This window comes from Epargyreus clarus, unplaced genomic scaffold (assembly GCF_041222505.1).
Source record: "Epargyreus clarus isolate Ecla_fem2 unplaced genomic scaffold, WU_Ecla_fem_2.2 ptg000008l, whole genome shotgun sequence".
In the NCBI taxonomy this organism is placed as follows: domain Eukaryota; kingdom Metazoa; phylum Arthropoda; class Insecta; order Lepidoptera; family Hesperiidae; genus Epargyreus; species Epargyreus clarus.
Genome location: NW_027332216.1, coordinates 6,309,164 through 6,331,535, shown reverse-complemented (window position 1 = coordinate 6,331,535; position 22,372 = coordinate 6,309,164). Strand labels below are relative to the sequence as shown.

The window sequence follows — 22,372 nt, the reverse complement described above, 5'->3', positions numbered from 1 at the left end:
TGTTGGTTTAGTACATATTTCTGAAGTCGGCGCTCAATATATTTCGTTCGAATTATTTTTTACTTTGTAGTGACATAGAAGTCGGTTGTATTTTTTGTTATTTTTTTTACAAACACGCGAAAAGAAGTACCTATAACTTCAATAACGGTTTTTTTTAAAGAAAGTTTATTTACTTATAGTACTCTAATCGGGTTGTTGAATAGCTAAAAATGCTGAAACAGGTGTGTAAATAGAAAGGCGATTTATAACAGTCTTAAGGGTTGATCTAAAAAAACAAACAGTGACTCAGATGCTTCATTATGTCTTATGATAATTTTCTTAGTGCTCCAAATTAACGGATATTAAATTAAAGTTCCATACCCGATTAAATGTCCCTAAAGGTTGATTTTCCAAAAACGGTGAAAAATGTGTTCTATTATTTTGAATCAAAAAGCTAAATTCCAAGTTTCATAGACTTTGCTTCAAAATCTGCCGATTTCTAAACGAAGTGTCTTCTAAAGCCAAATGCAAATTTTTACAGTTTTTGCTTCCAAATTAACGGATTTTAATATAAAATTCCAACCCCTACTTAACCAACTTAAGGGTTGATTTTGCAAATATCGTAAAATAGATATTTAATTACTTTCTATCGAAATCCTATCAAATACCAATTTTCATATAGATTTGACTTTAATACAAACTTTCAACTCTTATTTATTCACGGAAACGCGGTCGAACAGGATAAAAAGTATCCTATGTCCGTCTCCTGGTTCTAAGCTACCTCTCCACCAATTTTCAATCAAATTGGTTCAGCCGTTGTTGAGTTATAAAATGCTTCACGAAAACGCGGTCGAACGGGATAAAAAGTATCCTATGTCCTTTTCCTGCTTCTAAGCTACCTCTCGATTAATTTTCAGTCAAATTGGTTCAGCCGTTCTTGAGTTATAAAATGACTTCACGGAAACGCGGTCGAACGGGATAAAAAGTATCCTACGAGGGTGCGTTTTTAAGTTCGCGGAATGAGGGACAAGGAGGGAAAATAAAATGTCAAAATTATTTTTCTTTTTCTACATATTCTCCTGCAAGACGAATACATTTTTAAGATCTTTGTATTAACTTATTTAAACCCTCATAAAAAATGTTTCGTCCTTGTCGGAAAAATTGCGTCCTTAACTTCTTCGTCTGTAGAAAATTTATTTCCACGAAGCTCTTTTTTCATTTTTGGAAAGAGATAATAATCGCTGGGAGCCAGGTCTGGCCTATAGGGTGGGTGATTTAAAATATCAAAGCTCACCTTATGCAGGGCAGCCAGTGCAATACGGCTTTTGTGTACGGGCGCATTGTCGTGCAACAGCAGGACACCTCTGGTTGATTTTCCCGCGTTTTTTTTTTAAGGGCTTCTTTTAACCGCTCCAGGATAGTTGCGTAATATTTTCCGGTTATAGAGACACCTTTATCTTTATAATCTATTAACAAAATTCCTTCTGAATCCCAAAAGACTGTCGCCATGAATTTTCCGGCCGATTGTGACACCTTAAACCTTTTAGGAGGTGCTGTACCCTTTTTATGCCACTGCATGAAGTCTTGTTTAGACTCAGGTTCATAATGGTGAACCCAAGTTTCATCTCAAGTAACAATTCGATTCAATACAATATCTTTATCTTCTCCACAGAGGTCCAAAAACGCACGGGAACATTCAACGCGCTGTTGTTTTTGAGGCGGCGTGAGCATTCTCGGCACCCACCGCGCGCTGACCTTAGTCATGCCAAGATGGTCATGCAGAAATTTAAAAATGCTTGTATCCGATACTCCAACCATTTCTGCAAGCTGTTCCTTCTTTAGCCGATCATCTTCCAGTACTAATTTTTCGACTTTCGCCATCGTTTCCGGAGTGGTCACCTCAACAGACCGTCTGGGTCGTGGGTCGTCTTCAAGTGAATCCCTGCCTAGCTTAAAAAGGTTGTTCCACTTGTAAACCATCGTTTTTCCAGGGCAAGAGTCCCCGTAAACCGATGACATCTTTTCCATTATGATTTGCACAGACTTTCCTTGCTTGGTAAGGAACTTTATAACGGCGCGATGCTCGATTTTCTCCATACTTTAATTTTTTTTCCGGATTGAGTTGTTTAATTGTCGATAGTTTTAAAACTAATGATGCAATTGTGATAAAACTTTATATTTATACTATTTATGAGTCACTTAACACGTACCGCCCTTAACAAGCCCGCTATCATCCCTCCAACCCCGCCATTCCGCGGACTTAAAAACGCGCCCTCGTATGTCCGTTTCCTGGTTCTAATCTACCTCTTTACCAATTTTCAGCTAAATCGGTTCAACCGTTCTTGAGTTATAAAATGACTTCAAGGAAACGCGGTCGAACGGGATAAAAAGTATCCTATGTCCGTCTCCTGGTTCTAAGCTACCTCTCCACCAATTTTCAGCCAAATCGGTTCAGCCGTTCTTGAGTTATAAGTGGAGTAACTAACACGACTTTCTTTTATATATATAGATAAAGCTGTTAGGCAAATAGACTCAAGTGCTATTGTTGTATGTAAGCATATGTTGTAAGAATTAATAAGAGAACAATGTCTACAGTGACACAAAACTGCGAAAGGGGACAGCTTTAAATAAGTAGACCGTTAAAATTATTTAATATTTTCATTGTTTGATATTTAAAAATGTATGTAAAACATGTGCGATACATGTGTGCCATTGGTCTCAAAATAGGTAAAGCAATATTGACGTACTAACAGAAGTCTACTGGTTACTACTCTCAATTTTTTGTAAAAATCGTAATTCACCTTACCAATAGCTCCTACTAAAGATAACATGCAACCATCAATAGTTGTAAACATTAAATTATATAGAAATTAGAGTGTTACTTACCAAGTTGAACAATACCAGCTGCGAGCTGAACAATGCCAGCTACGAAGCACAAGAGTATCGCATGATCCGGATTGGTTCCACTGGTGTATGTGAATGTGAGGAGGGATAACAGCGCCGTAGGACCAATATTGATCTGGGGGCATGTGCCCATGACTCCGTACACGAAACCACCCACGAATGATGCGTAGAGGCCATACTGTAAAAACAATGAAAATTTAAAAAACGGATAATCTAATGTACTCGTACCTTATTTTAAAGACAATAGTCAAAAGACTGAGAGGGTTCTGAAACTTAACTGCTTCTGAAACAATTATTATTTAATAATACATTATTTCAGACCTAGTAAATCCATAGATTTTTTATGCAATAGCAACAATAAATTTTCTGGACATTAAGGAACTATCCTGGAGTTTAGATTAGATATCAAAATGTAAAAGCCGTCTATAAGTACGAGTTCATAATGCAAAGCTAGAAACTTTTTCGATGTTCCAATCAGACGAATATATCAGGCTGCATATAGATTTAAATTTTAGTTAAAATTGTTTTTGGATATTGTGCGCCGTTTAGTAAACTTAGCCTGCGAGGTGAAATTTCTATCAGAGAGAAGTAAAAGAGAAGGAGAAAGTAAGGGATTAATTGTGTTCACAATCTTAGCTGAAGTCCTTAGCGTGCCGTGACCATTTAACAGCATTTTTATTAAATACATAAATAACAACAAAGGAATCATACGATATATATGTTCATTCTATAAAAAAAACTATTTAAAGTATTTTCTGTCCAATCTTCAATCGTCCCAGATTACGTATAAAATTTCTTGAGCACGGTTAAATATGAAAAAATAAAATCAAAGAACAATTTTTTCTAACGATCCCGAAGCTCGGAACACGAGCAAGCTTTACGAGACCGCACACTCGTTCGGAGGTAACGAATGCAAAATACCCAATTAAGGGGAAACATGAAAACGTTAGAATTTGCATTCTTTTGTTGTAAATACCCGTACAAGTGCTCGGAGCTAGCTGTACAGTACCAAAATAACTTAGCGTCTCGCATAACAATAGGGATTTGTATACCAAACGCTTAATATATCTACCCCAAATTCCCAACTGCTAACGCTATTCAATTAATATTCCTGCTTAGAAATTCCTTAATTGGCTTATGCAAATTACCAACAAACCGTTTATATCTGGAATTATTTTTGTTTTACAAAGTACTAATTAGTATGAGGCATTTATGTTGACTAAAGTTGCATCCAAAGGAAGGGCAACTTTCCGTAATTATGCTTTTAACGAGTCATTCATTCAAAGCAACTTCGCCGACACGCATGAAACTTACTAAAATCTTATAAAGGATCCCGGCACGACTTTACTTATTTCCATTATTAAGTATACTAAAGTCTTTTAGATGCTGACGTGAAACTTTACAGCTTTAGTTTTAAATCAAAGCAAATTATAATGTAAGTGTTCATTACTTAGTATGAAAACTTTAACGAGAAAACTTTAAGATTCACCATAAATGCGATGAGATTAACATTATCGTATGAACTATTTTAAAAGGTGTATAAATATAATTATACTAGAGAAATCTATCAACACCATTACACCACATTTCATTGATACGATATAGACGTTGAACATTGATAAGGTATAGAAATGAAGCCCACAATTTCAGATCTATTCGTCATAATTACCGGTATTTTGGAGCTTTCGAGAGTATCGTTGTATAATGTTACCTACCCATCCCCGTTAGCGAATTGAAATTAAGATCCTATTTACCATAGGTACATTTCAATAGCCGTCAAAGTAATGAATTAATCAAAGCATAATATTTACAACTGTCATCGTGGATTACTAAAAATTGTTGTAAGGTATCACCACATCATAAGATACGTATGAGTTAACTAACTATAACACCCAACAAAAAAAATGAAAGGAATATACGCCGACAAACCGACGGCAGGTACTTACTATTTCCGTCCTGATCCGGTACCTAGTAGTTCAAGAAATAACACCGTAGGCCTATACAAAATAAATGTAATTCATTTCATTTCACTTGCTACCATATCTAACATTAAACAGTTCCAAAGCCAAACAATGTTAGTACATTGTTATCATGAAACCCTATTAGCAAATCGAAATCCAATTTCCAATGCAGGCATATATCTCTTTGACTATCTTAATGCTACCCAGCATGCATGTACTCGAACAAAGGGGCTCAGTGTATTAAAGTAACAATGTTACCTGCGGTTCAAATCCGGCGAGCGAGGCGTACGCAATAGACTGTGGTATTAGCGTGAGAGCTACAGTGATCCCGGCTATCAAGTCGCCGATCCCTGTCCGCAAATCGTAAGTCCTGGACCAGCGCAGTATGGGAAGAACACGCCCGGCCAGTTGCCCTGGATTCGGAAGCTTCAACATCGTCTCTCCTGTAATTTTATTTATGTAACTGAGAAAGGTAAATATAAGTATCTGATGAATATTGCGCTTTACTTCTATAAGGCGTTCAACTTAACGTTGCACATAGTAAGAAACCTGTTTACATTACGAAAATGTGTAATATTACTAGGTACGTATGTACGTAAAATATTATTTTAAGAAAAAACATTATCTCAAAATAACGTTTTAAATTGCTCGCGTTGCTGATTTTTTCTTTTAATTGCAATGGACATAATAATTATGTTTATTAATGTTTACTTTTAAGAAGAAATAAAGTAAATAAGAGTCCCTGGTTACATTTAATAGTTGTCTCCTTGAGAAAAATATATAATGTTTTAACAATTTATCACACACTTAACATGTGAACATTATTCAACAATGACTGCCGACCGATTACAATGACTGTCATGGTAAACAAAATGTAATGTAGATATTATGTAATGTACATATGTATTATGATCTTATAATAATAAAAACTAAATATGCAATAGGTATGTTGAAACATCAGTATGTAGTCATGTTGGTACATTACATACCTACTATGTTACTAGGTAGGTATAGCAAAAAATAGTAACATATCCATGAGACAAGTGATAAATAATGCTTAGGTAACGATATTTAGGTACTTACATAGGACAACTAGAGTTTTATTTCTCTGTAATACTCAATGAACAAAAACAAAGAACTACTGGATACAAAACTTTTATAAATATTCAAAATCAAGTTAACTTTATCACATTACAGCTCCAAGTAGATGTCGCAAGCGATAAATGCATTGCACGGAAGGCAATTCTCATTTCATTGTTATGGGATTGATACGCATTCTTTACACAATAGCAAACTCGGACGGTAACTTGTACTACTTTAAACGTTTTAAAACTAACCAATCAACGTCATATTACCTATATACACTTACATAACAAAATCATAAACGATAATATAGCACATTTTCCCTTATTTCTTTTTACAAGTAATTATTATAGGGAAATATAATTATTATAGGAAATTATTAAGTGGAAAATATTACATGATTTTCCACATCGTAGGAATTTGCAAATTATCTAACTGTATTAGTAAATGTTGTTAATATTTTTCTCAAAATATTTACAAGTTACGTTTTGCGGCTGTAGAGTATATTATTAAGACATATGCTATACTGTATGCATAATAACTACCTATGTTATTGATACAGCTTGAAAGCCAGATAGTTTAAGTTTATTATTATCACGTATCACAGTTTTGTGTATGTAGTCTCATTATATTAGTAATATCTTACTGTAATAATATATTTTATTTAGGTAAGTACAGTTCCAATCTCAGGTCTCCTGTAAGATACCTATATCATTAGAAATAAGCAGCGCTTTGCACTAAATATTAAATATAAGCTCTCTTTTATATTTATCATTATGTGTGCATAAACAAATAGATACAATCATAGTTAAGCTATGTGTTAATGGGATTTAACAAGCCATATTTTTCTACTTAAGCTGTTTGTAGGTCACATGGTAATGAACTTTTTATCAAATTTAAACCTTGGCTCTAATTATAGGGATGACTTAAGCCTGTTTAAATATTTGCTCATAAATTCTTGTTCTACTGTAAACTGAAAGATATACTTGTACAGATGTACGTTAATACGTAGATATGTATTATTATGTTAATTTGTTGATTACATTTTCTCATGAACACTAAACATAATAATTATTTTCATTCGATTGCCTGAAATATACCTGTAATAAAAAATACTACTTATGTACTTCAACAGATAGTTCAACCAAAAAAAAAGTTATGAAGACCGTTTCGCCCTCACGTATTAGTACTTAGCTATGATTGTTATAATTATTTCTGCACAATTACTAGTTACGATATCAGAGGATATTCATTTAAGTCCAACAAGTGTAATTTACATGATTTAAATCGTTGATGGAATGCCTTAGTGGCGCTTATGCTATTTAGTCTGTATACATTGTCGATCTAACTACAAAGGCAATACAATAGAAGATGCGTACATTTGTGGGAAGTATGTGACGTCATTACTCAATAACCATCGTTATTTTTTTTTTAAATATATTGGCCTATAAATAATCTGAGATACCAACGTACATATAGTCACCGTTCTTACATCTCTGTCGTTATATACAATTTACTGTCATTGCAGTTTAGTACGATATAATAAGCGTGTTACCGAGTTTCTTGTCCGCCGATGACGACCGATATAAAATTAGTGTTAATTAACTAAGATCTAGCATATCCGTATACTCATTAGCTTGTTTTTCGTTCTAGCTTACGTATTTTTGTAAAATAAACTAAGGTTTGTAAAAATATATAGGTATTTGAGAACATGTTTATTTTTAAATTATGTATGTACAGTTAAATAAGACTACGAAGAGAACTTAGAAGTTATACTTCTTTGGCATACTTAATTTATTGATTTAAAAATATATAAAAAATAATAATTATATAAATAATTGTATTGTATCATAGGTATGTTTAAAAATATTTTTTCTTCTATACTTGCAATACTTACTTGCCAAGATCACGGTGTCCATTTTTAGTTTTTGATTTTATTTAAAATCCCGCCCTTCCTTTCTTTCCAAACGCGCAAAAGGATGTATAAATTTAAAAATATAAAATAAAGATAACTAAATATCTAATATAATAATGACTTCCTTCTCTATAGTAACATTAATGTAAAACACGGCACCATTTTTCAATAAAATCAGAAATAAAACTACAGTCACTTTGTAAGGTCGAACCGTTTAGCACTTAATTGAGTTTAGCCAAACTAATCGAACTTCCTGCTTAGGGCATGATTGGGTCATTTTCTTCATAAATCCCTACCACTTCAAAAATAGTTTTAAAAAGTAGAAAAAAAATAGTATACCACCTATTATTATATCGAATCTCTGATTCTGAGACAGCAATGCTGAGCCGAATTCCTTTTGTCATATTAATATTACTGTAAAATGTACATTTATTTTTTGTGTAAACTGTGTTATTATGGCAATAAACGTTTATTATTATTATTAATATTATTAATCTAGTTATTAATTTAATAATTAGATTTTTTTATAGATTTTAATATATGTATGTTTAATTATTTAACTTAATTGTAATTAAGTATTTAAACTGTTGGAACATTTTCGGCATTATTTTAATTGCATATATACATACTGTTTGAATTATAGGTGCAACATTATTATGAAAATAATAAATCGTACCAATTACAAAATTCGGTAATAGAAATTTAATTAAGATACTTAAATTTAACTGTTTAATTTATTCGTATTAAGTTTAGTACTTACTTGTCCACAATGCCTTAAAAATTAATTAATAAATACACAAGAAATTCCACAATAACGGATTTGAAATATTGTACCACAACCATAACTTAATAATAAAAAAATCATTGTTTGTCACATCGTTCAACTAAACCAACTTGTTAACTTTTTATTCAAATATTACACGTAAATGTCTAAAATACAACTTTACAATCATGGCGTCCAAAATTTCCCGCGCACTAGATCCGTCATGGCGCATGCGCGAACAACTTTTTTACTTGCGCGTTGATCAACCGCTTACCGCAAACTGCCTTATTATCAATCATTATGTGGGGACAGGTATTATTAGGACTCATTTCGCAATCACTTTTTAGAAATTAAATTAAAGGTTGTGGTCCTAAATTTGGAAGGAATTGATATGAGAATCTAAAGTAGATTGTTAAGGAAATGAATGCCTAGATATTACAATAGTATAAGCAATGCATCTAGTGATCAACTTGGATAGGGAAAACATGTACCCAACTATGAAGCATTGAGATTTCCTCAAATGAAAAAAAACTATCCGGTTTTTTAATTATAGGTACCTATAGCTTAATAAATACTTATATATATTTTTTATTATTCTGAACAAAATTTACATGCATTATAATAATTTATTACGTTCAATACTCATGTTACAATATCAGTTGTCAACTCGCAATCAAGTATCATTTACGAAGAAATTTATTGGAGCAGAATACTAATTTTAAGCCAATATGTAGGGTAAGTAATTTTAGAAGACATTTTTCTAAGTAATTTTGTTTTCAGGAAAATATTTATTATGTTATGTTTTTTTTTTTATAATATAGGAGTAGCAGACGAGCATACAGTCCACCAGATGGTAAGTGGCTACTGCCGCCCATGGACAACTGTAATCAACCCCAGATAGGATTAGATATTCCCACCTGAGGTCGGCCACAGATGCGCCGCCACTCCTGAGGACTAAGCTGGAATGCCTCGGAAAAGTATGTCTCCCTTACCACACCCTTCAAACCAGAACACAGCAGCGCTTAACACTGTTGTCAGTAGGTAGAAATAATAATAGTAATAATTATTATGTTATAACATTATGTTAATCATCGAAGTATTAATACTAATTGTTAGCAAATCCGTTTGCACCGGACTACGGAGTGTAATGTTTGTCAAGCATATTTCTGTTTAGGTACATCTTCATCTTTAGCACGCCGTGCAGCCCAAAAGACTTGGCGGATTTTACGTAATATTCGAAGTGTCCTTGGATTCGTCTAAAATGTATATCGTAAGAGTGAAATAAGCTATATTTTTAAGGAGTCGGGGTTTTTCTTTTTATAAAAATATTCTTGTTATTTAACTATATTTTAACCTATATTTATAGGTTTCAAAAAGTTGAAATAGTCTAAACATTTCGAGTCCATATTCCAAAATAAATGCGACTTTTTTCTGGCATGTTATCAGCCTATTATTTCAATTTTGTCGAAATATCATATTTTAATTAAATCCTACTACAATTATTTTAGTCATTAAAATCTATTTTAGGCAGTTAAAACCTAAGCTATCTTGGGCAATTAAAAATTAACGCTTTGACTATACTTGGACCATACAAGTAGTTTTCAATCTTATTATCATGAATCAAAAGGCGCGTAACTATCTTTACAACACCGTAGTAATTGACTCGAGGAAAATGTAATAGCATATTTTATTAGTGCTTATAAATACGTTTTGCCAGTCACTATTACGAATATTTTGTAATAAAAATATAATATAAAATAAGTAGAGATGTAGAAAAAAACGCACACGGTTAATTTAAAAGTAATATTACTCATTAATTTTAAGAAAAAATTGTTTAATAAAAAAGACTTCGAAAGCACCATTGCCACACATATTTGTATTACAGTATCAGTGTTGTGTTCCAATTTAAAAGGGAGAAACCACCGTCAAAACCGCCATTTGGAATACATTATTTATTGAACCAAGTTATATCTTTAAGGACACTAAAGTCCAACGGCCTTTTGTCATCTCTAAAAACTCTACTACTCACATGTACGTCATTTTGACGCACAAAGTAATCTGACTTTCCCGAGGTCAAATGCGATGTTAGGTGATAATGTATCTTGTCCCTGTAGTCTCGGGACTAGAATAGGGCTACGGTATCCCCTGCCTGTCGTAAGAGGCGACTAAAAGGGGGCTTCTGGGGTTGCGGGCGGCAAGGGTGGGAGCTCGAACCGTCCAGCAAGTAACCCCGGGAAGGACGACGGTGTGTGTGGCCGCATACCGTTGTAAACACTAGGTGTGTGGGAGGAGCGTAAACTGCTCCCCCAGGGAAGAGCCCGATTGGGGCATCGCGCTCGGAGGACTCCGGTTGTGTTCCATCGGAGATCCCGGAGTTCTTCACCAAGCGCCGAGGACGGCCACCGGGGGGGTTTTAGTGCGGTAAAAATCCCACATAACCCGCGTCGTCCCCACGTCGTCGGGTACCTTTTGAAGGTTTCCCCCTCGCAAACAAAAAAAAAAAAGGTGATAATGTATCTTCTTGTAGCACGTCCAAGATTTATATCGAGATGTTAAACGACTGGAAACAAGATCAAAAATGTGATGATGTCTTATCGATACAGAGGAATATTTTGACTCTTATATGTTTTAAACAAACTGTGGACAATAATTTGAAGTGCTAACTTAAGATATGTCAATAAGTCATAAGTAGTACGTCACCTACACATGTCATTCTCTTATGCAAATGAATTCCTTAAAGTTCCTAATATTATCTACATAAGACAATAGCCGTGTCTATGCGCGCTTCATAGTTCTCTTTTACGTACACCTAAAAGTCTACGTGAAAATTAATAATTTCACGAGAAGGTTAGTGAGCGTGAGTTTCATTATGTAAGCGGAAGGAGAGTTGCTCCTGTTTGTCGGTAAAATTTCATAATGAAACTAGGGGTGGTAATGTGAGTCTACGTGTCGAAGATTTTGACTTTTGAACTGAATACATCGATATAAAGCAATTAATCTATCTGACGAATCAATATAAGGCAGACACCAGATAATCTAATTGATCAAAAGATAAAAAGAATGAGAGCTTGCTATTTGTTGGTTATAATCCTGTATTTCAGCAACGTAATTGATGGGCAAAAATAAATAAACTTACAATTTTCACATAGATTCAGGTAATAATAAGTTTCACAGATTATCTTTTTTCAACGACGTTAACCTAGAGCACCAAATAAAATACGTAAATTAAACATTGCTTTTTTTAAGAAATTAATCTTCTTGTCTTTGATATTTTATGTATCTGTTCTTCAGACTTTCAATTCTGTCAATGAGAGTCTGTTCAATTCTGACTTCCAGTCCATTTTAAAATCGATATTTTTTCGATAGAATCCCCATCCCTAAATGAAATCCATTGCAAGGCTCGTATAGAGAAGGATGCATGAAGACACGAGCATACGAGCTTCATATCAGAATAGCAATAGATATATGTGCACACCGCGACTTAAGGCAATACTCATATTAGCTCCATAACTTTTCATTGTAAACAGGTATTCACATACCAATGCGTTTGTCTCGAGAAAATATGAGGCATCTGAATTAAAAGTTCACCCGAAAAAAGCAAAAAGGCAAGAAAATAAACAAAAAAAAAGTACCTATGTACCTAATATGTATGTATATTCCGCATTACTGATATTAGTGTGTAGGTACCAATATTGAATTGTATTTGTAAAGAACCAATCAATTTTTATCACAATTTAAATTCACGAATACCCTGTTTTTAACATCTTGCGAGATAAGAATGGTTACTTATTGGATAATGCGTATCCTTTGACGTAAAGGAGTTATTATGATCAATGAGCATTAATTCAGCTGGGTAAATACGTGTGTCTATGTGTACGTGCGTGTACTATTGTGTGCATAAGGAGGAAGGAAGGAGAAAGAAAGGAAGAGAGGAAGATGGAATGATTGTAAACTTATATTTATGCTCTATTTGTAGAGACAATTTAGGCATCGTACGCTTATCGTTCCATAGAATAAGTATGTACGTATTTGTGTCTTCCGTAACATGACCACGCAGACACGAGTCGTGCCTGTCGAAATATTGTATACATGCTATATATGGTTTTGTCGGGCACGACACGTTGAATGTCTGTACTCTATACTATACCCTTAGTATGACTTTTTACGTCTTTACAAAAATTACTGTTTTTGTATTTGTTTACGTATTTGCCCAAACATTCGCAATCAGCGTGTTATATATTGGCCTTAACCACCATAGTTAGGCATGCGCCTTATACAAAATTATCAAAAAGTCATCCGATCCTGTTTTTATTAAATACGTAGGTATATAAGTAATTCGGTCTTTCTGTATCCTGGCTGCTGCATCCCGACGCAATACATAACTAGCGCCCCCAGCTGACTGTATCAGAACTGATTGGAAATGTTTGGGAAATACGTAAATAAATACAAAAACAGCCATTTTTGTAAAATCGTAAAATCTCATACTAAGGGTACTGTAGATTTAAATTAGGTCTTAGAAATAGCATTTTAAAATAATAATGTGACTTCATTAAATATTGATTCATTAAATAATATATTTTAAAATTATACATAAAAATGCAAACAAAAAATCTTATTCCCTGGGTTGATTTGACCCCGACGTGATTTGAACACGCAACCTTCTGATCTGGAGTCAGACGCGCTACCGTTGCGCCACGGAGTCGTTGAATTTTGTTATGAAAATTGAATATATAAACTGTGTGGGGTTTTTGTCGTCCATAGTCACCTGTTAATTAATAGATAGAATAGAAGCCCTTGAGATCGGCTACAGAGAGAACTAAATTGAAACGTTTGTATTGTATTGAACTAAGAGAAGAGAACTATTTTTTTTAATACACGCTTTAAACCAGTACCCTTATCATGAGTTTTTACGTTTTGACAAATATGACTGTTTTGGTATTTGTTTACGTATTGGCCCATACTATTTCCAAGTTTTGATATAATCCGCTAGGGGTCGTGATTGGAAATAGTATGGGTACAGAACAGAAGTCTATAAGAAAAATATACGTATGGCAGTCCGCAGTCTATCCACCAAAGATTAGGTATGTGACATATATTAAGTGTTTTTTATAACTACCCGTGTGTGCCTCAAAGTGTAAAAAGATGTAGATCTTTTCATACTTTGAATGTAATTTCTTAATATGCACTGTTAAAAAGTTTGTGCCTACGTCCACGTGCCCAATCCTTCTCAACGTATGTAAATAAAAACCTCGTGAAGGCAGACACTAATCTCAAACCAGATATGCCTTCCGAATTCAAATCCGCCAATTTCAGCACCGAGTAACATTTAACTCAGTGAACTTGAAACATGTCAATATAATAGAATATTTGCTTAACGGATTAATAACATATTACAGACTTACCATCAGACAAGACCAGACCACATTTTTCACAGAAAAAAAGTTCAAACATGTCGTTAAACAAACGCTATGTAAAAAAGCGTACTATAAACTAAGTGATTATTTGACTGACAAAACGGTGTGGTCTGAAGTAGTTCCAGCTCCACACGTACCATTAGGTTAAGTTTAACATTGTAAAAAACATTTTTTTAAAAGATGTGTGTTATGGAGTTTCTTCCGCTTCTTCTCCATAACGAAACATCTTGTGAAGTGGTGGTAGTTGTATTGACATTCAAAAAGTGCTCTGAAAAGAACCTATTTTGAATAAAAAATTTTGATTTGATTTGATTTGATTTGACTAAACAATAAAGCACCTCTGTTTACGTCTTAGATTAATACCTTTACGTATGTTTATAACTATAGTTTTGAGTCACCAGCTACGACACAATATTTCTAAACTATTTCGTAAGCAGAACTAACTGTAATAACACGATTTTTTCCATTTTTGTATAAATAGTTATTTTTGTAAATAGTTATCTTATATTCCCACGATCGATTCGTAATAATTCGTTACGTTACATTAATATTTGATATTTAAATATAGTGATAATCAAATTTTGACAAGTAGGTATAACGATTTATTGTCACTTTAACAGTGGTACTCAACATGGTCGTTCGTGTAGAACTACACAAACACACAATATGCAGTGTGCATATACATATACATCATTAGTCCATTGAAATGTTACATTTTTTAGGCCTTAGTGTGCATTTGTCAGAGGACGCAATTTTATTTTTTTAATGTGTAGGGGGGGTCAGTAGAAGCTTAAGTTCAAGTTTGTGGGGTCGGCACCCTTGTCCCCCGGCCGCCATCTTGGAAAAGGGGGTGCAAAGGGTTTTCGCGCTGTATCTCGTAAACTAGTTACCCTACAGAAAATTTAATCAAACATAAAATGTAGCAAATTAAATTTCCTACAATTTTATTTCTATTACTTTTTATCGTCAAGTGACCAACAAAAAAGTTATAAACAAAAATAAATGAAAATTTTGTAACAAATTTCCTTTTGGAGGTTATAACTTTTTTTCAGTTCATTTTACAATAAAATGACATCACAGCAATTTTGTAGAGGGTTTTTCAACGAACAATTTCCTCTATATAATTGTTTCATTTTATTTATTTATCTAGGTTTTACAGCGCTCCAAACTTGAACGGATTCTCGAATGCTCATAGGGATGCAATAAAAACTAAAAATTAGGCTTACTTTTCTATCTATATTTTTTTTTATTCATACAATTTATTATGATCTTAACATTCCTATGCTATTATTAAACTATGTTTGACCCTTTTACCCACTACAAAACTTAGAACCCTAAGCAGGTAGAAATCCTTGCCTTCTCAGGATGCGACACAACGTCAGCAGCGTATAACATGGGCAAAGTCAAATTTATAAAAATTTTGCAGAAGCATCCAGAGTTAGCAAGTGGAACTAAATTATTTATGAGTGAGAAAGTCGAGTCATCGTTACTCAGTGTTGTTGGCGAACGTTTTTTCGTCTCTTTATATGGCGGAAATAAAGACGATACTCTAATCACTCTGCGATTACCTCATAGGTAGTGGGTAAAAGGGTCAAACATAGTTTAATAATAGCATAGGAATGTTAAGATCATAATAAATTGTATGAATAAAAAAAATATAGATAGAAAAGTATGCCTAATTTTTAGTTTTTATTGCATCCCTATGAGCATTCGAGAATCCGTTCAAGTTTGGAGCGCTGTAAAACCTAGATAAATAAATAAAATGAAACAATTATATAGAGGAAATTGTTCGTTGAAAAACCCTCTACAAAATTGCTGTGATGTCATTTTATTGTAAAATGAACTGAAAAAAGTTATAACCTCCATAAGGAAATTTGTTACAAAATTTTCATTTATTTTTGTTTATAACTTTTTTGTTGGTCACTTGACGATAAAAAGTAATAGAAATAAAATTGTAGGAAATTTAATTTGCTACATTTTATGTTTGATTAAATTTTCTGTAGGGTAACTAGTTTACGAGATACAGCGCGAAAACCCTTTGCACCCCCTTTTCCAAGATGGCGGCCGGGGGACAAGGGTGCCGACCCCACAAACTTGAACTTAAGCTTCTACTGACCCCCCCTACACATTAAAAAAATAAAATTGCGTCCTCTGACAAATGCATACCCAAATGTAACTTTTCAATGGACTACATTATATCTTATATATAAAATTCTCGTGTCACAATGTTAGTTACCGTACTCTTCCGAAACGGCTTTATCGATTTTCACCAAATTTTATATGTAGGTATATTCAGTAGGTCTGAGAATCGGTTTCATATCCCATTATGTTTCATATCCCTAAGGGTTGTTCACCCTTAGCATTTTTTATTTATTTGGCAACACAACGTTTGCCGGGTCTGCTAGTTTTAAATAAGAACATAATATTCATCTCAATAATGTCAAAAAGTAAATTTAAGTAGTGATCACAAATATCGAGTACCTAAATCAGAAATTCTATTAAACCTGATTATGGATTAATGCTTAATCGAGATACTAAAAATAATGTATTTTATGTTACGTGGATCATAAGATTAAGAAGTGTTAAGAATGTTGACTTATAATATTTTAACAACTGTAAATAGTTTAAATAGTATACACTTTAAAATATGATATCTTACGATACAATCAAACGTAAATGAGATAAATGTTTTATTTATATCTAACATCGATACCATTTTTCAAACAATAAAGTTTTAAAATTCGTTCTTTCCTTCAATACAGAATAAGTCCATCGACGTAGTAAAATCATAAATTAGTATGAGTAAAACGATTACAAAGTAGTTATGTATAAACATACACATCCACTTTGTAATCTTAAAATGTATTTGTTAATTTGTTATTCGTTACTAGCGGATTCTTAATTGGGAACCACTGCCACAAAAATACGTAACAACATCGTGTATGTACCGTAACAACATTAACAGCGGCTCGGCTCGTTTACAAAAACAATTATCTACTGTGTAACAAGGTTTGTGTGTTTGACGATTCCGTGATATGAATATTCTGTACGTACCTACTTCTGGGTGTGGTAAAACGTTACTCGAGGCGTTCCAGTTAAGTTACAATTGTAGTGCAGCAACACATCACTGTAATTGACTCAAGGTAGATCTAATGTCTTATTCAGATGGGTTTTATACGAAAACAAGTGGCAATGACCACTTATCGTCTTATAGGTAAACTGCATATTGATACTTCTGTGACTGTACAGTCATTACCCGATATCGGAGGATAATATCTGATTCAATAGAACACCCTACGGCCTAAATATTTTTAGGCATTTTATTCGACACAAGTATCTATAATTTCAAAATTACTTTTTCTAAACTCATTTTTCAAATCTTAAAAGCTACTGAAAATATTTGCGATAACTTTCATGCATTGATAGAAATAGTTAACTTTCGCTTAAGTAATAACTAAATTTAATTGATTCGAAATTCTACAGTTTTCATTTCCTGTTGAAAATCGCAGACTGAAACGTTATAGATATCTGGTTTGGATTTAAACATGAAATCACTATCATCTAACAGGTATAGTTAACATTGTGACAGGCGCGTCTTCATTGGTATGCTTCGGGCATACTTATACATAGATACATACTATATACAACCCTAGCAACCATTGTCAGCAATATTGTAATATAATACGGGTATTGCTACATTTTGAAGCCCAAATATTATCACGTAATTTAATATCAAGTATAATTAACCAAGTCATGTTACTATGCCTACATACAACGTTCGTTGATAGTAATTATGTAGCTACGCTTCCAGTTTAATGATGATACATGTTCATACAAAATTGTACATAGATGTATTACTTACTAAACATTGTCTTTACGAACAAAATAATGCGGATATTTATTTTATTTCCTTAGTTACCCACCCTTTTTTTTTTTTGTTGACGAGGGGGAAACCTTCAAAAGGTACCTTATGCCGTGGGAGCGGCACAGGGTTATGTGGGATTCTTACCGCATTAAAACCCCCCCGGTGGCCGTCCTCGGCGCTGCGTAGAGGACTCCGGGATCTCCAACGGAACACAACCGGAGTGCACTTGGCGGGTTGCCCCGTCGGGCTCCGCCCAGGTGAGCTTGAAACTCACCACACCATCTGGTGTTCACGACGGTATGCGACACATACCGCCGTCCATCCCGGGGTTGCCTGGCCGGGCGGTTTGAGCTCCCACTCTTGCCGTCCGCAGCCCCGGAAGCCCCCTTTTAGTCGCCTCTTACGACAGGCAGGGGATACCGTAGCCCTATTCTGGTCCCGGAACTACAGGGACAGACCCACCCTACCATATATAGTTACCCACCCTACCGATTTCTTAATTAAAATCATTTTAATTTTTAATAGAAATGAACTTTTAAAGATATTTTATGGTTCGACTACCACCATATCTATTTCTCGTCTATTACAACAGTCTTAAAACGCTTTTATATTTTGTTTGAAGGATTTGGAACAACGAGAACGTACAAGACAGTGGATGCAAGTAAAGAAGAGACAAACCATTTCAATTAAACATAGTCCTGAGGAGTAGCATTTAATGTGTAACCATAACAGGTAAGACTTCAACCCTCTTTGGGGTTCATTATTCAATTTGATTAAAAACATTTTTTTTTTATTTTAGTAATATACAGACACGGTTAATAGTATGTAGGTACATATGTAGGTAGGTACCACACATGGTATTGCAATAGTACAGTAACTAGATAAAACAAACAAAAATATTCTGTTATGTAGATAGATAACGGTATAATTAGCCGTTTTTAACTACATTAAAATATATTTACCTTGTGTTACTTTACTACTTTATTTATGGCGTAGTTTATTCTGAAATAATGAAGTAATAATTATCTCGTTCTTATTGACTATTTACTTATGTTATGTAGGTACCTGCAAATTAAATAAATAAACAGACTTTGTATAAAGAGGTTTTCGGACTTCCCCGAGTAAAGTGACCTTAGAATGGTAACCATGCATTTACCGGGTGTTCCATAGCCAAAGAGTAAACGATAGACGATCATATTAATATTCTTCAGCGCAATGACAATTTTCTTGTTATTATCACTTACTTTAAGAGTAAAAGATACGTATACCTACATCTGAGTGTTCTGTAAAAAAAACATATTTGATCTGAAAAGTCTACCAATCCACATTGGTCAACATGGTGTGTTATGGCATAAACTATTTTCATTCAGAGAGGAAAGCCAGAAATTATATTTCGGATATAAGCTGCCGCCTATCTGCTAACACTAACACCTAATTAAAGAAGATGACAGTGACAAGTGTTTAAGACAACCTGCAATTCATAATGTAGTATCATGAGGATGCTTTGCTATGCTTTGAGGATGTTATAGGTGTTATTTTATTTATATATCGATGATAGATAATTTTAATGCTATATTTGTCTGTCTCTTACCGCAAACCATTTTCCTCGAAAATCAGTTAAACAACAACAAAAAACGTACCTACCTAGTGAAGTTTAAAGAATGATTTTCTATTTATCTCCGGGTCTGTGTCCTCGGATAAAACCTTCAACGACTTTTTATAGGTACCTTAAACATATGATCTAAAATGCACCTTACCTCATTTTCCTCAGGAACAAAAGGAAGGTTGTGCGGCGTCGGCGCTCAGAATCGCAATGAGGTGGACAATGGATCATCCGGATATTGCCTGTCAACTGCGCTACCTGCACGGTCCGATACTACGTCACTGTGGCTCTGAATTACTCTGAAATGAACTTTCATGGATATGTATGGAATATGCCACTTCAGATGTCAAGGAGCTTATTATAATTTCCCTCTGTAGCAGGCAATCCTCTGTTAATTTATATTCTGTGTATTCCCATGCTTACTAACACATCTAGGTATACGTGTCTCTAATAGCCAAAAACTACGCCTATTTCTAATAAATTGTAATAGGCAAATAATTCCGATGTTTGGTAGGCTTATAAGATAGAGTTGGATAGATTTATTGTTAAAGGGAAGGAGTGGAAGCAAAAATCCAAAAATAATCATCCAACCAGCTGGTAGCTGAAGCTAGAGATGCAAAAACCACTGCTCCATACTGCTGATTGGTCATCGTCTGGCGACGCCTTTGTATACAAATATATACTTAGATACACCTAATTGTTACGCAGATACTAAACCAGCGTAGTAATTGACAATAGTTGCAAGTGACACTAAATGTAGCGAGAGCAAAATAATAGCCGAAAAGGTCATCCTGAAGCCGTGAACAATAAAAAATGAACAAAGTGGGACAAATCATTCGTTCCATCGATGTGGCAATATTGCCTAATGGTCAAGTTTTATTTACATTTCCCTACTTATCTATAGATTTTCAATCTGTAATAAAGACTTTATGCACCCAATTAATATTATAATTAATTGTATTTACCTGATTTAGAAAATTTCATATTTAAATATTCAAACCGTTCCACATCACCGAACCCTAGATAAATCCTTAAGTCTGATTTATTGTTTAAATTATCTAATTAAATAATTACCTGCCTGTAATAAAGTGAATCTTCCAATTTATTAAACATACATTTTATCCACGGCCATCTGCATTGGTTTAGATTGGCTATAATAGGCAAATTGCAAAACACAATTTGTTTATTGTTAAAACTATTAATTGCAAAAGCAATTTACCTTTGCTAATGCCTTGATAACGCAACCTTAAGGTTATTCAAGATTAATGCATTTATGTAAAATATTAACACGCTAGAACCTACCTATCTATATTTTAACAGTGGCAAATGCAACAGTAGAACAGTAAACGAAAACATCGCAAGAATCCTACACGCCTGGGAGTTCATCAATTGACCAGCGTGGTGGTCTATGACCAAAACTTTTCTCCTTCTGAGAGGAGACACGCGCCTAACAATGCCTGAGGTAGGTCGCCGTCAATCCAATGCTCCTAAGTCTGCCAAAAATAACTTAACAGTAGATAGGTACTCAGCAAACTATACGCTTAAAAGTAGGTATCTACTTCGCAGACATGCAATGGAATGGGACTAAGTAAATCAAGACTGATTAGATTGCACTTTAGAGAGCAAGTAAGTAGGAATGTACTTTTATTCGATTTTCTCGTGTCTGCCAGGTGGACGTCTGCAAGTTAATAGAACTTGACATTCTAGAAGTGATCGTGACTGTGAAACGATTTCGCGGTCAATGCTGTAGCCTTGTCTGAATTTAAATTAGAAGTAGGAAAAACAATTACGATAGTATAATTGAATAAATAAATACTCATTAGGTAACCTACTGTTGTGATTGTCAATCGACACATCGTAAATCCGGGTGGCTACTAACAGTTTTTATGCAAATAGTTTGTTGAATATGAATATAATTATGTATTTTGTGCCGCTTAATTTGCGTTAATTTTCGTACCTAAATCTACGTACCTAATATACCTAAGGTATGTTATATAATATTAAGAAATTATATATTATCTTAACGCATTCATAGCTTTACGTTTTCCGTAGGTATGTTACTTTACTTGTATTTCTTACTCGCTATGAGCTAATAATAACTTAAGGATAACATCTTGAGGAAATCAACTTTTACAACTATACTCAGATAACTGAGGTCTCGTATTTTTTTAATTATTTTAAAGTCTGTGATGTCAATAGCAACTTTGGAAAATTAATTACGAATTTTAAGAAATTTAACCGCTGTAATGAATCTTAATATATGTATAAAGGTACCTATATTTTATTATATAGGTGTGTTCTATAGTTATGACTTTCCGATAGTTTTTACTAATAACATCAATGTTACTAGCACAATAGACTTGTAACCTTAGCTTATAGCTCAATAAATTACACTGATACATTTATTTTAGATAAAAACTTTCTAATTTATGTAATAGGTAAATAAGGTGCGTTGACATCATTCTATAGCGTTGACATCAACCTAATTGCTAACTAGCATTGTTTAATTTTAATTCACTAATCAATCGTATAAAACGCCGGTGTGACATGGGTATGAATATGATTTAAAACTCAGCCGAGCAGGCAAAATAATAGGCAGGTAGTCGCCACTAGCACAAATATTGAGTACCTACAAATTACTGTGACATATGAACGGACAGGCGGAAAATGTGTGTGACTTTTTGCCATTTGGCCATGGAACCCTAAAAGCTTCCAATCAATTGTTGTATACCTACATACAATCGGAACAACATTCCTCTTTAAATTTGATTAAAACACCATAATCCTGTGCACTTCGATTAATAATAATTCGCCTACTGTTTACTCCGTACCTACAAGATTTGCTAGATAAACCATAAGTGTGTATGGTTTTCTTTGGCGCAGTA

General features: G+C 33.9%; 1 protein-coding gene and 1 non-coding gene across 4 annotated transcripts in view; both read right to left on the bottom strand.

Moving 5' to 3' along the window:
- Positions 1 to 19,775, bottom strand: part of LOC140744274 (sodium-independent sulfate anion transporter) — a 57,461-nt gene extending 37,686 nt beyond the window's left edge. The window contains exons 1-3 of one of the 3 annotated variants that reach the window (XM_073075825.1): positions 19,642 to 19,775; positions 5,103 to 5,287; positions 2,866 to 3,061 (exon numbers count right to left, since the gene is read on the bottom strand). In XM_073075825.1, the coding sequence (XP_072931926.1) occupies positions 2,866 to 3,061; positions 5,103 to 5,279 (373 nt within the window). In that variant the 5' untranslated portion in view covers positions 5,280 to 5,287; positions 19,642 to 19,775. Of the gene's footprint in view, positions 1 to 2,865; positions 3,062 to 5,102; positions 5,288 to 5,594; positions 5,618 to 8,602; positions 8,877 to 19,641 lie in introns of those variants that run through there. The other 2 variants (XM_073075824.1, XM_073075826.1) reach the window with 2 other exon arrangements.
- TRNAW-CCA (transfer RNA tryptophan (anticodon CCA)) lies at positions 13,236 to 13,307 on the bottom strand. The gene has a single exon. It is a non-coding gene; the product is annotated as a tRNA-Trp (tRNA).
- Positions 19,776 to 22,372: the final 2,597 nt, after the last annotated feature.